Source organism: Bombina bombina, chromosome 4 (assembly GCF_027579735.1).
Source record: "Bombina bombina isolate aBomBom1 chromosome 4, aBomBom1.pri, whole genome shotgun sequence".
NCBI lineage: Eukaryota > Metazoa > Chordata > Amphibia > Anura > Bombinatoridae > Bombina > Bombina bombina.
Window position 1 is genome coordinate 313,713,244 of NC_069502.1, and position 16,129 is coordinate 313,729,372.

Below are 16,129 nucleotides of genomic sequence, written 5' to 3' on the forward strand. Positions count from 1 at the left end.
GATATGCGCTTCTTAGCATTTTGAAGCCCGGTTCCTCTCAGACTACAGTGAATGTCAGAGGGATGTGAAGGGAGTATCACCTATGGAATGCAATGGTTTTCCTCGCGGGAGATCTATTTTATAGGTTCTCTGTTATCGATCGTAGAGATTCATCTCCTACCTCCCTTTTCAGATCGACGATATTCTCTCATATTCCATTACCTCTACTAATAACCGTTTCAGTACTGGTTTGGCTATCTGCTATATGTGGATGGGTGTCTTTCGATAACTATGTTTTCATTACTTACACTCTCAGCTATGGTTTGGCACTTTATGCATTAATATAAAGTTCTAAATATATGTATTGTACTTATATTTGCCATGAGTCAGGTTTATGTATATTTCCTTTTGCAGGCTATCAGTTTCATATATGGGAAAAAATATATTTAAGAAATATTTTTCTTACCTGGGGTTTAGTCTTTTTTCAAATTGACTGCTTTTTTCATTAAATTTCGTGGGCAAAATTAGGCTTGTGAGGGCGCAAAATGCCAAAGTTTATTGCATCATTCTTGGTGCAAATTTTTTTTTGGCGCGAAGGTACGTTCGATGACACAAATTCGTCATTTCCGGCGTCTTAGTTGACGCCAAGTTCTTTGCACTAGGTTGCGTCTTCAATGACATGAGTGTGTCATTTCCCGATGTTGTTAGCGCCAAAAAATTTTCAGTTTCGTTGTGCGTCATACTTGGCGCCAAATATTTTCATTATTTAAAAACCCCATTCCTATATGCATGTCAGAGGGCTATGCTGTTTGCATTTTTTTCCCATTCCTGAAACTTCCATATAAAGAAATTGATAATTTTGCTTTATATGTTGTTTTTTCTCTTACATTTGCAAGATGTCTCAATCTGATCCTGTCTCAGAAATCACTGTTGGATCCCTGCTGCCTGATAACAGTTCTACCAAAGCTAAGTGCATTTGTTGTAAATTTGGGGAGATTATATCTCCAGCTGTGGTATGTAATAGTTGTCATGATAAGCTTTTACATGCAGAGAATGTGTCCATTAGTAATAGTACAATGCCTGATATACCTGTGAATATAAAAGATTTTATTGCTGATGCCATTCAGAAGGCTTTGTCTGCCATCCAACCTTCTAATAAACGTAAAAGGTCTTTTAAAACTTCTCATAAAGTCGATGAAATTTCAAATGACTGACAACATACTGAATTATCCTCCTCTGATGAGGATCTATCTGATTCAGAAGATCCTTCCTCAGATATTGACACTGACAAATCAACTTATTTATTTAAAATGGAGGATATTGAGGAAACTAGTCCTCTTGATATTAAAACTAGTAAACGTTTAAATTCTGTTTATAAACCTCCTGTGTTTACTCCAGAGGTTTTTCCAGTTCCTGATGCTATTTCTGATATGATTTCTAAGGAATGGAATAGGCCTGGTACTTCTTTTATTCCTTCTTCAAGTTTTAAAAAAATCGTATCCTTTGCCAGCAGTTAGATTGGAGTTTTGGGAAAAGATCCCCAACGTTGATGGGGCTATTTCTACCTTGCTAAACATACTACTATTCCTATTGAAGATAGTACTTCTTTTAAAGACCCTTTAGATAGGAAACGTGAATCAAGGAAAGCCTATTTATATTCTGGCTATCTTCTCAGGCCTGCCATTTATATGGCTGATGTTGCAGCTGCATCAACTTTTTGGTTGGAAAGTCTAGCGCAACAGGAAATGGATCCTGATTAGCATTGTTCGCTTGCTTCAACATGCTATTCATTTTATCTGTGATGCCATTTTTGATATCGGCAAAATTGATGTTAAATCTATGTCTTTAGCTATTTTAGCTAGAAGAGCTTTGTGGCTCAAATATTGGAATGCTGACATGGTATTTAAGTCTAGATTACTATCTCTTTCTTTCCAAGGTAATAAGTTATTTGGTTCTCAGTTGGATTCGATTATTTCAACTGTCACTGGGGGGAAGGGAGTTTTTTGCCTCAGGATAAAAGACCTAAGGGTAAATCTAAAGCTTCTAACCGTTTTCGTTCCTGTCGACAAAATAAGGAACAGAAACCTAACCCTTCCCCCAAAGAATCTGGTTCCAATTGGAAACCTTCTTCAAGTTGGAATAAATCCAGACCGTTTAAGAAACCAAAGCCAGCCCCCAAGTCTGCATGAAGGTGCGGCCCTCATTCCAGCTCAGCTGGTAGGGGGCAGATTAAGATTCTTCCAAAACATTTGGGCAGATTCCATATGAGACCTCTCCAGCTTTGTATGCTGATCCAATGGTGCAGGGATTATACAAAGATATCACAATTAATATCCTTAAATCCCAATGTTTGACTCTCTCTGACTTGGTGGTTAGATCACCATCGTATAGTTCAAGGGGCCTCTTTCGTTCGTCCAACCTGGACTGTGATCACAACAGATGCAAGTCTTTCTGGTTGGGGAGCTGTCTAGGGATCTCTGACAGCACAAGGGGTTTGGAAACCTCAAGAGGCGAGGTTACCAATCAATATTTTAGAACTCTGTGCTATTTTCAGGGCTCTTCAGGTTTGGCCTCTGTTGAGGGGAGAACCGTTAATATGTTTTCAGACAATATCACAACTGTGGCATATGTCAATCATCAGGGTGGGACTCCCAGTCCCCAAGCTATGAAAGAGGTATCTTGGATGCTTGCTTGGGCGGAATCCAGCTCCTGTCTAATTTCTGCGGTTCATATCCCAGGTATAGACAATTGGGAAGTGGATTATCTCAGCCGTCAGACTTTAAATCCGGGGGGGGGGGTCGCTCCATCCAGATGTGTTTTCTCAGATTGTTCAGATGTGGGGTCTTCCAGAAATAGATCTGATGGCTTCTCATCTAAACAAGAAACTACCCAGGTACCTGTCCAGGTCCAGGGATACTCAGGCAGAAGTGGTGGATGCGTTGGCAGTTCCTTGGTGTTACCAACCTACTTATATCTTCCCGCCTCTGGTTCTTCTTCCAAGATCATCATGGAACAATCGTTTGTGTTGCTGGTAGCTACAGCATGGCCTCACAGGTTTTGGTATGTGGATCTTGTTCGGATGTCCAGTTACCAACCTTGGCCACTTCCATTAAGGCCAGACCTTCTGTCTCCAGGTCCGTTTTTCCATCAGGATCTCAAATCAATAAATTTGAAGGTATGGAAATTTAACGCCTAGTGCTTAGTCATAGAGGTTTCTCTGACTCAGTGATTAATACTATGTTACAGGCTCGTAAATCTGTTTCTAGGAAGATTTATTATCGAGTTTGGAAGACTTATATTTCATGGTGTTCTTCTCATAAATTCTCCTGGCATTCTTTTAGAATTCCTAGAATTTTACAGTTTCTTCAGGATGGTTTGGATATGGGTTTGTCTGCAAGTTCCTTGAAGGGGCACAACTCTGCTCTTTCTGTTTTATTTCACAGAAAGATTGCTAAGCTTCCTGATATTCACTGTTTGTACAGGCTTTGGTCCGTATCAAGCCTGTCATTAAATCAATCTCTCCTCCTTGGAGTCTTAATTTGGTTTTGAAAGCTTTACAGGCTCCTCCGTTTGAGCCTATGCATTCTTTAGACAGTGAACTACTTTCTTGGAAAGTGTTGTTCCTTTTGGCCATCTCTTCTGCTTGAAGAGTTTCCGAATTATCTGCTCTTTCTTGTGAATCTCCTTTTCTGATTTTCCATCAGGATAAGGCAGTTTTGCGGACTTCATTTAAATTTCTACCTAAGGTTGTGACTTCTAACAAGTTTAATAGAAAAATTGTTGTCCCTTCTTTGTGTCCTAATCCTAAGAATTCTTTGGATGTGGTAAGAGCTTTGAAATATTATGTTGAAGCTACTAAAGATTTCAGGAAGACTTCTAGTCTATTTGTTATCTTTTCTGGTTCTAGGAAAGGTCAGAAGGCTTCTGCCATTTCCTTGGCATCTTGGTTAAAGCTTTTGATTCATCAGGCTTATTTGGAGTCGGGTCAGGCCCCGCCTCAGAGAATTACAGCTCATTCTACTAGATCAGTCTCCACTTCGTGGGCTTTTAAGAATGAAGCTTCAGTTGATCAGATTTGCAAAGCAGCAACTTGGTCTTCTTTGCATACATTTACTAAATTCTACCATTTTGATGTATTTGCTTCTTCGGAAGCAGTTTTTGGTAGAAAAGTTTTTCAGGCAGCTGTTTCAGTTTGATTTCTCTGCTTATGTTTAAGTCTTTTCTTTTCATTATGAAAATAAACTTATAATTTGGGTTGTGGATTTAATTTTTTTCAGCGGAAAATGGCTCTCTAGTGACATTTCTGTGGAGTTCCACATCTTGGGTATTACTATCCCATACGTCACTAGCTCATGGACTCTTGCCAATTACATGAAAGAAAACATAATTTATGTAAGAACTTACCTGATAAATTTATTTCTTTCATATTGGCAAGAGTCCATGAGACCCACCCTTTTTATGGTGGTTATGATTTTTTGTATAAAGCACAATTATTTCCAAATTCCTTTGTGGATGTTTTTTACTCCTTTCTTTATCACCCCACTACTTGACTATTCGTTAAACTGAATTGTGGGTGTGATGAGGGGTGTATTTATAGGCATTTTGAGGTTTTGCCCCTCCTGGTAGGATTGTATATCCCATACGTCACTAGCTCATGGACTCTTTCCAATATGAAAGAAATGAATTTATCAGGTAAGTTCTTACATAAATTATGTTTCTTTAAAAAAAAAAAATGTATTTAATTTAGAAACCAGAACTGGTTAGTTTCCCTAAATGTACTTATTTTTCCTCATTTTTTGATACATTCCAGCTAATTCTAGTTTATAGTGAACTGAAAACAATTTCTATTAATAGTATAACCTCCACATTTAACTGGCATGGAATAAAATATTTTTGTTCATATATTCTTACAAGTGTTTTTAACTTTACAGTTGATATTAAGAAGAAGATTGACATTCCATCTGTGTTTATCGGAGAATCTTCAGCACATGCTCTGAAGGAGGAGTTCACCTGGGACAAAGGGTATTTGTCCCTTTATTATTCTTTTCATTTGTTACGGGCAAAGTTCATTACATTTGTATATTTTCTGTTTCTAATCTACTATGTTTAAAGAGATATTCCAACCGAAATTGGAAACCAGATTGATGCATTTCGGTATTGAACAGAAGCAATATTTTAAAATACATGCATTAGTTAAAAATGATTCTAAAAAAATTCTATAGCTGTTTCAAAAGTGTATTTAAGTATGCACTGTGCACCAGCATTTTAAACACAGCACTTGCTTAGAGAGCCTAAGGTGCTGGTACCATGTGGTAATGACTCAATTTGTTCATTTCTGACATGATACAAGCCCCAGTGATGATCTAAGCAGCTACATTATATATTAGTGACAATATCTAGCTATGCTTCACATGCATGTGCAGAAAAAATGTTAACACTAGTGATAACTTTTACTAGAAGCAGTTTTACAATATATGTATATTGCAAATATGTTTCTATTCAAAGATGTAATTCATCTATGTGCATTTATATTTTGACTGGAATGTCCCTTTTAAATAGAGCCAATATCTATTGACAAAGCATTTCTCTTTGCTATTTCTTCCCATGTTCCATTAACATTTGTGCATTTTGATTTAAATACATTTCTCCAACATAGGTGTGTCCGGTCCACGGCGTCATCCTTACTTGTGGGATATTCTCTTCCCCAACAGGAAATGGCAAAGAGCCCAGCAAAGCTGGTCACATGATCCCTCCTAGGCTCCGCCTTCCCCAGTCATTCTCTTTGCCGTTGTACAGGCAACATCTCCACGGAGATGGCTTAGAGTTTTTTGGTGTTTAAATGTAGTTTTTATTCTTCAATCAAGAGTTTGTTATTTTAAAATAGTGCTGGTATGTACTATTTACTCTGAAACAGAAAAGAGATGAAGATTTCTGTTTGTAAGAGGAAAATGATTTTAGCAACCGTTACTAAAATCGATGGCTGTTTCCACACAGGACTGTTGAGAGGAATTAACTTCAGTTGGGTCAGTTGGGGGAAACAGTGAGCAGACTTTTGCTGCTTGAGGCATGACACATTTCTAACAAGACTAGGTAATGCTGGAAGCTGTCATTTTCCCTATGGGATCCGGTAAGCCATTTTTATTACATAAGAATAAAGGGCTTCACAAGGGCTTTTAAGACTGGTAGACATTTTCTGGGCTAAAACGATTGATATATAAGCATTTTTAATACTTCATAGCTTTGAGGAGTTATTTTATTCTTGGGAATTATGTAAAATAACCGGCAGGCACTGTATTGGACACCTTTTTCTCTAGGGGCTTTCCCTAATCATAGGCAGAGCCTCATTTTCGCGCCTCTATTGCACAGTTGTTTTTGGGAAGCAAGACATGCAGATGCATGTGTGAGGAGCTCAGATACATAGAAAAAGCTTTCTGAAGGCGTCATTTGGTATCGTATTCCCCTTTGGGCTTGGTTGGGTCTCAGCAAAGCAGATACCAGGGACTGTATAGGGGTTAAATATAAAAACGGCTCCGGTTCCGTTATTTTAAGAGTTAAAGCTTTCAAATTTGGTGTGCAATACTTTTAAGGCTTTAAGACACTGTGGTGAAATTTTGGTGAAATTTGAACAATTCCTTCATACTTTTTCACATTTGCAGTAATAAAGTGTGTTCAGTTTAAAATTTAAAGTGACAGTAACGGTTTTATTTTAAAACGTTTTTTGTACTTTGTTATCAAGTTTATGCCTGTTTAACATGTCTGAACTATCAGATAGACTGTGTTCTGTATGTGGGGAAGCCAAGGTTCCTTCTCATTTAAATAGATGTGATTTATGTGACACAAAATTTAGAGAAAATGATGCCCAAGATGATTCCTCAAGTGAGGGGAGTAAGCATGGTACTGCATCATCCCCTCCTTCGTCTACGCCAGTCTTGCCCACACAGGAGGCCCCTAGTACATCTAGTGCGCCAATACTCCTTACTATGCAACAATTAACGGCTGTAATGGATAATTCTATCAAAAACATTTTAGCCAAAATGCCCACTTATCAGCGAAAGCGCGACTGCTCTGTTTTAGAAAATACTGAAGAGCATGAGGACGCTGATGATATTGGTTCTGAAGTGCCCCTACACCAGTCTGAGGGGGCCAGGGAGGTTTTGTCTGAGGGAGAAATTTCAGATTCAGGGAAAATTTCTCAACAAGCTGAACCTGATGTGATTACATTCAAATTTAAATTGGAACATCTCCGCGCTCTGCTTAAGGAGGTGTTATCTACTCTGGATGATTGTGAGAATTTGGTCATTCCAGAGAAATTATGTAAGATGGACAAGTTCCTAGAGGTCCCGGGGCCCCCCGAAGCTTTTCCTATACCCAAGCGGGTGGCGGACATTGTAAACAAAGAATGGGAAAGGCCCGGCATACCTTTCGTCCCTCCCCCTATATTTAAGAAATTGTTTCCTATGGTCGACCCCAGAAAGGACTTATGGCAGACAGTCCCCAAGGTCGAGGGGGCGGTTTCTACTCTAAACAAACGCACCACTATCCCCATAGAAGATAGTTGTGCTTTCAAAGATCCTATGGATAAAAAATTAGAGGGTTTGCTTAAAAAGATGTTTGTTCAGCAAGGTTACCTTCTACAACCAATTTCATGCATTGTTCCTGTCACTACAGCAGCGTGTTTCTGGTTCGATGAACTAGAAAAGGCGCTCAATAAAGATTCTTCTTATGAGGAGATTTTGGACAGAATTCATGCTCTCAAATTGGCTAACTCTTTTACTTTAGACGCCACTTTGCAATTGGCTAGATTAGCGGCGAAAAATTCTGGGTTTGCTATTGTGGCGCGCAGAGCGCTTTGGCTAAAATCTTGGTCAGCGGATGCGTCTTCCAAGAACAAATTGCTTAACATTCCTTTCAAGGGGAAAACGCTGTTTGGCCCTGACTTGAAAGAGATTATTTCTGATATCACTGGGGGCAAGGGCCACGCCCTTCCTCAGGATAGGTTTTTCAAGGCTAAGAATAAACCAAATTTTCGTCCCTTTCGCAGAAACGGACCAGCCCCAAGTGCTACATCCTCTAAGCAAGAGGGTAATACTTCTCAAGCCAAGCCAGCCTGGAGGCCAATGCAAGGCTGGAACAAAGGTAAGCAGGCCAAGAAACCTGCCACTGCTACCAAGACAGCATGAGATGTTGGCCCCCGATCCAGGACCGGATCTGGTGGGGGGCAGACTCTCTCTCTTCGCTCAGGCTTGGGCAAGAGATGTTCTGGATCCTTGGGCGCTGGAAATAGTCTCCCAAGGTTATCTTCTGGAATTCAAGGGGCTTCCCCCAAGGGGGAGGTTCCACAGGTCTCAATTGTCTTCAGACCACATAAAAAGACAGGCATTCTTACATTGTGTAGAAGACCTGTTAAAAATGGGAGTGATTCATCCTGTTCCATTAGGAGAACAAGGGATGGGGTTCTACTCCAATCTGTTCATAGTTCCCAAAAAAGAGGGAACATTCAGACCAATCTTAGATCTCAAGATCCTAAACAAGTTTCTCAAGGTTCCATCGTTCAAAATGGAAACCATTCGAACAATTCTTCCTTCCATCCAGGAAGGTCAATTCATGACCACGGTGGATTTAAAGGATGCGTATCTACATATTCCTATCCACAAGGAACATCATCGGTTCCTAAGGTTCGCCTTTCTGGACAAGCATTACCAGTTTGTGGCACTTCCATTCGGATTAGCCACTGCTCCAAGAATTTTCACAAAGGTACTGGGGTCCCTTCTAGCGGTGCTACGACCAAGGGGCATTGCAGTAGTACCTTACTTGGACGACATTCTGATTCAAGCGTCGTCCCTTCCACAAGCAAAGGCTCATACGGACATTGTCCTGGCCTTTCTCAGATCTCACGGGTGGAAAGTGAACGTAGAAAAAAGTTCTCTATCTCCGTCAACAAGAGTTCCCTTCTTGGGAACAATAATAGACTCCTTAGAAATGAGGATTTTTCTGACAGAGGCCAGAAAATCAAAACTTCTAAACTCTTGTCAAGTACTTCATTCTGTTCCTCTTCCTTCCATAGCGCAGTGCATGGAAGTAATAGGTTTGATGGTCGCGGCAATGGACATAGTTCCTTTTGCGCGAATTCATCTGAGACCATTACAACTGTGCATGCTCAGTCAGTGGAATGGGGATTATACAGACTTGTCTCCGACGATACAAGTAGATCAGAGGACCAGAGATTCACTCCGTTGGTGGCTGTCCCTGGACAACCTGTCACAAGGGATGAGCTTCCGCAGACCAGAGTGGGTCATTGTCACGACCGACGCCAGTCTGGTGGGCTGGGGCGCGGTCTGGGGACTCCTGAAAGCTCAGGGTCTTTGGTCTCGGGAAGAATCTCTTCTCCCGATAAATATTCTGGAACTGAGAGCGATATTCAATGCTCTCAAGGCTTGGCCTCAGCTAGCAAAGGCCAAATTCATACGGTTTCAATCGGACAACATGACGACTGTTGCGTATATCAACCATCAAGGGGGAACAAGGAGTTCCCTGGCGATGGAAGAAGTGACCAAAATCATTCAATGGGCGGAGACTCACTCCTGCCACTTGTCTGCAATCCACATCCCAGGAGTGGAAAATTGGGAAGCGGATTTTCTGAGTCGTCAGACATTTCATCCGGGGGAGTGGGAACTCCATCCGGAAATCTTTGCCCAAATTACTCAGTTGTGGGGCATTCCAGACATGGATCTGATGGCCTCTCGTCAGAACTTCAAGGTTCCTTGCTACGGGTCCAGATCCAGGGATCCCAAGGCGACTCTAGTAGATGCACTAGTAGCACCTTGGACCTTCAACCTAGCTTATGTATTCCCACCGTTTCCTCTCATCCCCAGGCTGGTAGCCAGGATCAATCAGGAGAGGGCATCGGTGATCTTGATAGCTCCTGCGTGGCCACGCAGGACTTGGTATGCAGACCTGGTGAATATGTCATCGGCTCCACCATGGAAGCTACCTTTGAGACGGGACCTTCTTGTTCAAGGTCCGTTCGAACATCCGAATCTGGTCTCACTCCAACTGACTGCTTGGAGATTGAACGCTTGATGTTATCAAAGCGAGGGTTCTCAGATTCTGTCATTGATACTCTTGTTCAGGCCAGAAAGCCTGTAACTAGAAAAATCTACCATAAAATATGGAAAAAATATATCTGTTGGTGTGAATCTAAAGGATTCCCTTGGGACAAGATAAAAATTCCTAAGATTCTATCCTTTCTTCAAGAAGGTTTGGAGAAAGGATTATCTGCAAGTTCTTTGAAGGGACAGATTTCTGCTTTGTCTGTGTTACTTCACAAAAAGCTGGCAGCTGTGCCAGATGTTCAAGCTTTTGTTCAGGCTCTGGTTAGAATCAAGCCTGTTTACAAACCTTTGACTCCTCCTTGGAGTCTCAATTTAGTTCTTTCAGTTCTTCAGGGGGTTCCGTTTGAACCCTTACATTCCGTTGATATTAAGTTATTATCTTGGAAAGTTTTGTTTTTGGTTGCAATTTCTTCTGCTAGAAGAGTTTCAGAGTTATCTGCTCTGCAGTGTTCTCCTCCTTATCTGGTGTTCCATGCAGATAAGGTGGTTTTGCGTACTAAACCTGGTTTTCTTCCGAAAGTTGTTTCTAACAAAAACATTAACCAGGAGATAGTCGTGCCTTCTTTGTATCCGAATCCAGTTTCAAAGAAGGAACGTTTGTTGCACAATTTGGATGTAGTTCGTGCTCTAAAATTCTATTTAGATGCTACAAAGGATTTTAGACAAACATCTTCCTTGTTTGTTGTTTATTCTGGTAAAAGGAGAGGTCAAAAAGCAACTTCTACCTCTCTCTCTTTTTGGCTTAAAAGCATCATCAGATTGGCTTACGAGACTGCCGGAGGGCAGCCTCCCGAAAGAATCACAGCTCATTCCACTAGGGCCGTGGCTTCCACATGGGCCTTCAAGAACGAGGCTTCTGTTGATCAGATATGTAAGGCAGCGACTTGGTCTTCACTGCACACTTTTACTAAATTTTACAAATTTGATACTTTTGCTTCTTCTGAGGCTATTTTTGGGAGAAAGGTTTTGCAAGCCGTGGTGCCTTCCATCTAGGTGACCTGATTTGCTCCCTCCCTTCATCCGTGTCCTAAAGCTTTGGTATTGGTTCCCACAAGTAAGGATGACGCCGTGGACCGGACACACCTATGTTGGAGAAAACAGAATTTATGTTTACCTGATAAATTACTTTCTCCAACGGTGTGTCCGGTCCACGGCCCGCCCTGGTTTTTTAATCAGGTCTGATAATTTATTTTCTTTAACTACAGTCACCACGGTATCATATGATTTCTCCTATGCAATATTCCTCCTTTACGTCGGTCGAATGACTGGGGAAGGCGGAGCCTAGGAGGGATCATGTGACCAGCTTTGCTGGGCTCTTTGCCATTTCCTGTTGGGGAAGAGAATATCCCACAAGTAAGGATGACGCTGTGGACCGGACACACCGTTGGAGAAAGTAATTTATCAGGTAAACATAAATTCTGTTTTTTACTGTAACATGTCTGAGATTTGGAAGTTTCAAGAGTTTTTTTTCTATTATAATTAGGGATATCATTATCTAAGGCTTTTTAAAGAGACAGTAATAGTGGGAAAAAATGTGAATTGTAATGAATTTAAACATTTCATTTTTTTTAACTACTTGTTACAGAACTATTATTTATGTATATTCTTCCTGGAGAATGCTGCCTACATTCTGCAGTAAGGTGTCATAGCTATATGTACTGTGGATAATAATCTGTTAGAGGCCTATGTGGCTGGCTGCATATTATTCATGGAAGTGGTGCATAAGGCTAATTATGGGATGCTGAAGGGAACATTTTTTCAAAAAAGATTTTATAATCTGTTATGGATATTAAAGGGACATGAAACCCAATTTGTTTCTTTTATGATTTAGAAAGAGCATGCAATTTTAAACAACTTTCTAATTTACTTCTTTTATCTAGTTTGCTTTATTCTCTTGATATACTGTGCTGAAAAGCATATCTAGAAATGCTCAGTAACTGCTGATTGGTTGCTGTACATATATGCCTCATATGATTGGCTCACCCATGTGCATTGCTATTTCTTCAACAGAGGATAGCTAAATAATGAAGCAAACTAGATAATAGAAGTAAATTGGAATGTTGTTTAAAATTGTATTATCTACTTGAATCATGAAAGAAATTTTTGGGGTTTAATGTCCCTTTAAAGCATATCATTGAATGTATTATAGAACATTGTCAGCTTTAAAAAATAGTTATTTGAAGACTAGGCCCTATGATCTAAAGGTCTCTTTGCTGGCGAGATTATGTAAGAATGCTCGCCAGTACTTCTATTTCCCTGGTGAAATTCTCTAAAGCTATTTTTTTACCCTGAAAGCAGGGTGTCTCGTTAAGGGGTGTGTTTTTCATTTCATATGGGAAGGCGATACATAGATTACAAAATTGCTTAATGAAAATCTTGATTTAAAAATCATACAAAATGAATAATTGCAACATAAACACAAAAAAACATAGGGGGAAAATGTGTTGTTAAAAGGACAGTAAATGTAGAAATGAATGTTACATAATTCTGCATTAACCTAGCAACACCTGAAAAAAAAAATGAAGGATTTTAAAGATTTAACCCCCCCCCACCAAAAAAAGTGTACTTGCATTACTTTCCTAACCAGCCTCTTCTATTCCTTCATTATTATTTTTTAAAATGTGTAATGGTTGTCTGCTGCTTTACCGAGCACAGGAACGTGCTACATTTAGTTCAGGGGCAAAATCGGGTGTGTTGTGATTAGACAGCACGCCGGTCATACACTTTTGAAAAAACAGAGGCGCAGGAGAGGCTGGCGAGGAAAGTAAGGTGAGTATAGTTTAGGAGGGTTAAATCATTAAAATCCCTTATTGTTTACAGGTGTTGCTAGGTTAATGTTACATAATTCTGCACATAGAAGGTAACTGGTATAATGGTTCAGGTAACTGTATGTGGCCATTAATCAGCACCTCACTATGAAAGTGTAACCTTTTAACTCATTTAGTCTTTTCAATGACAGTGGTCACGTCGTGTTAATCCCTGAACTCAACCTTCCGCTGGAGTACTACCTATTACCATTCCTAATCATTGTGGGCATCTGTCTGGTTTTAATTGTCATCTTTATGGTATGTATCACAACCCATAATTGTTCCTTCATTAAAAAAGATTATCATACTCTGTTGTAATGGGAAATGTTGACTAGACTGTATCATTTGGGCTAAAAAATATTTATATTGTATTTTTCATTCGTAAGATGAGGAAAGTCCATAGGTGTTCATAACATGTATATTTCACACCAACAGGAGGAGGTCAAGAACCCTCACAAGAGCTTTTAATCCTACTTCCACTCCCTCTCCAGTTACTTTTTGACCTCCGATGTGAGAGGTTGAGTGAGGTGCTCTGCACTCACAATTTTATTATTTTCTAATTCATTTATTGGGAGCTCAGACCTGACTTGAGACCCTATCACTAGTGCTCTCTGCATAGGTACTACATACGTTTGGGGTTTTCCAGCTATTTCACATAGTGCTTTACTTATGTGCTCTTAACACCAAAAATCAGTACATTTGACCTCTAGCTCTGTTACCATCTAGGGTGAAATTTCTTCGGAAGATCCTGAAACGGTAACTGAGCCAGAGCCTGACTCCACATGCAGATTTAGAGGGAATCCTATCCATTTCCTTCTACAGGAAGTTCTGAACATGTTACAAATGTCAGACCAGACTAAAGAAACTCCAAAACCTGTATATAAGTTAAATTAGGTTTTCAAAGCTCCGCCAAAAGTTACTAATGCTTTTGAAGCTCTAGACTTGGTTACAGACTATATTGCTAAAAAAGGGAAGAGACCAGGCATACTCCTCCTAACAGGTTCAAGAGAATACATCCTTTCTCCAACATAGGTGTGTCCGGTCCACGGCGTCATCCTTACTTGTGGGATATTCTCTTCCTGGACAAGCATTACCAGTTTGTGGCACTCCCATTCGGACTAGCCACTGCTCCAAGAATTTTCACAAAGGTACTAGGGTCCCTTCTAGCGGTGCTAAGGCCAAGGGGCATTGCGGAAGTACTCTACTTCGACGACATACTGATTCGAGCATCGTCTCTGCCACAAGCAAAGGCTCATACGGACATTGTCCTAGCCTTTCTCAGATCTCACGGGTGGAGAGTGAACGTAGAAAAAAGTTCTCTATTCCCGTCAACAAGAGTTCCCTTCTTGGGAACAATAATAGACTCCTTGGAAATGAAGATTTTTCTGACAGAAGCCAGAAAATCAAAACTTCTAAGCTCTTGTCAAGTACTTCATTCTGTTCTTCTTCCTTCCATAGCGCAGTGCATGGAAGTAATAGGTTTGATGGTTGCGGCAATGGACATAGTTCCTTTTGCGCGAATTCATCTAAGACCATTACAACTGTGCATGCTCAGACAGTGGAATGGGGATTATACAGATTTGTCCCCGACGATCCAAGTAGATCAGAGGACCAGAGATTCACTCCGTTAGTGGCTGACCCTGGACAACCTGTCCCAAGGGATGAGCTTCAGAAGACCAGAGTGGGTCATTGTAACGACCGACGCCAGCCTGGTGGGCTGGGGCGCGGTCTGGAAACACCTGAAAGCTCAGGGTCTATGGTCTCGGGAAGAATCTCTTCTCCCGATAAACATTCTGGAACTGAGAGCGATATTCAATGCTCTCAAGGCTTGGCCTCAACTAGCAAAGGCCAAATTCATAAGGTTTCAATCAGACAACATGACGACTGTTGCATATATCAACCATCAGGGGGGAACAAGGAGTTCCCTGGCGATGGAAGAAGTGACCAAAGTAATTCAATGGGCGGAGCTTCACTCCTGCCACTTGTCTGCAATCCACATCCCAGGAGTGGAAAATTGGGAAGCGGATTTTCTGAGTCGTCAGACATTTCATCCGGGGGAGTGGGAACTCCATCCGGATATCTTTGCCCAAATAACTCAATTATGGGGCATTCCAGACATGGATCTGATGGCGTCTCGTCAGAACTTCAAGGTTCCTTGCTACGGGTCCAGATCCAGGGATCCCAAGGCGACTCTAGTAGATGCACTAGTAGCGCCCTGGACCTTCAACCTAGCTTATGTGTTCCCACCGTTTCCTCTCATTCCCAGGCTGGTAGCCAGGATCAATCAGGAGAGGGCTTCGGTGATCTTGATAGCTCCTGCGTGGCCACGCAGAACTTGGTATGCAGACCTGGTGAATATGTCATCGGCTCCACCATGGAAGCTACCTTTGAGACGGGACCTTCTTGTTCAAGGTCCGTTCGAACATCCGAATCTGGCATCACTCCAACTGACTGCTTGGAGATTGAACGCTTGATTTTATCAAAGCGTGGGTTCTCAGATTCTGTCATTGATACTCTTATTCAGGCTAGAAAGCCTGTAACTAGAAAAATTTACCATAAAGTATGGAAAAAATATATCTGTTGGTGCGAATCGAAAGGATTCCCATGGAACAGGGTAAAAATTCCTAAGATTCTATCCTTTCTACAAGAGGCTTTGGAGAAAGGATTATCTGCAAGTTCTTTGAAGGGACAGATTTCTGCTTTATCTGTTTTACTTCACAAGAAGCTGGCGGCTGTGCCAGATGTTCAGGCTTTTGTTCAGGCTCTGGTTAGAATCAAGCCTGTTTACAAACCTTTGACTCCTCCTTGGAGTCTCAATTTAGTTCTTTCAGTTCTTCAAGGGGTTCCATTTGAACCCTTACATTCCGTAGATATTAAGTTATTATCTTGGAAAGTTTTGTTTTTGGTTGCAATTTCTTCTGCTAGAAGAGTTTCAGAGTTATCTGCTCTGCAGTGTTCTCCTTATCTGGTGTTCCATGCAGATAAGGTGGTTTTGCGTACTAAACCTGGTTTTCTTCCGAAAGTTGTTTCTAACAAAAATATTAACCAGGAGATAGTTGTGCCTTCTTTGTGTCCGAATCCAGTTTCAAAGAAGGAACGTTTGTTGCACAATTTGGATGTAGTTCGTGCTCTAAAGTTCTATTTAGAGGCTACAAAGGATTTCAGACAAACATCTTCCTTGTTTGTTGTTTATTCTGGTAAAAGGAGAGGTCAAAAAGCAACTTCTACCTC

General features: G+C 40.8%; 1 protein-coding gene across 3 annotated transcripts in view; it reads left to right on the forward strand.

The window, feature by feature from the left end:
- RNF13 (ring finger protein 13) overlaps positions 1–16,129 on the forward strand; it is a 691,540-nt gene that overhangs the window by 422,607 nt on the left and 252,804 nt on the right. For all 3 annotated transcript variants that reach the window (XM_053710032.1, XM_053710030.1, XM_053710031.1), the window contains 2 exons: positions 4,911–5,001; positions 13,051–13,156. In XM_053710032.1, coding sequence (XP_053566007.1) covers positions 4,911–5,001; positions 13,051–13,156 — 197 coding nt within the window. The remainder of the gene's footprint in view (positions 1–4,910; positions 5,002–13,050; positions 13,157–16,129) is intronic.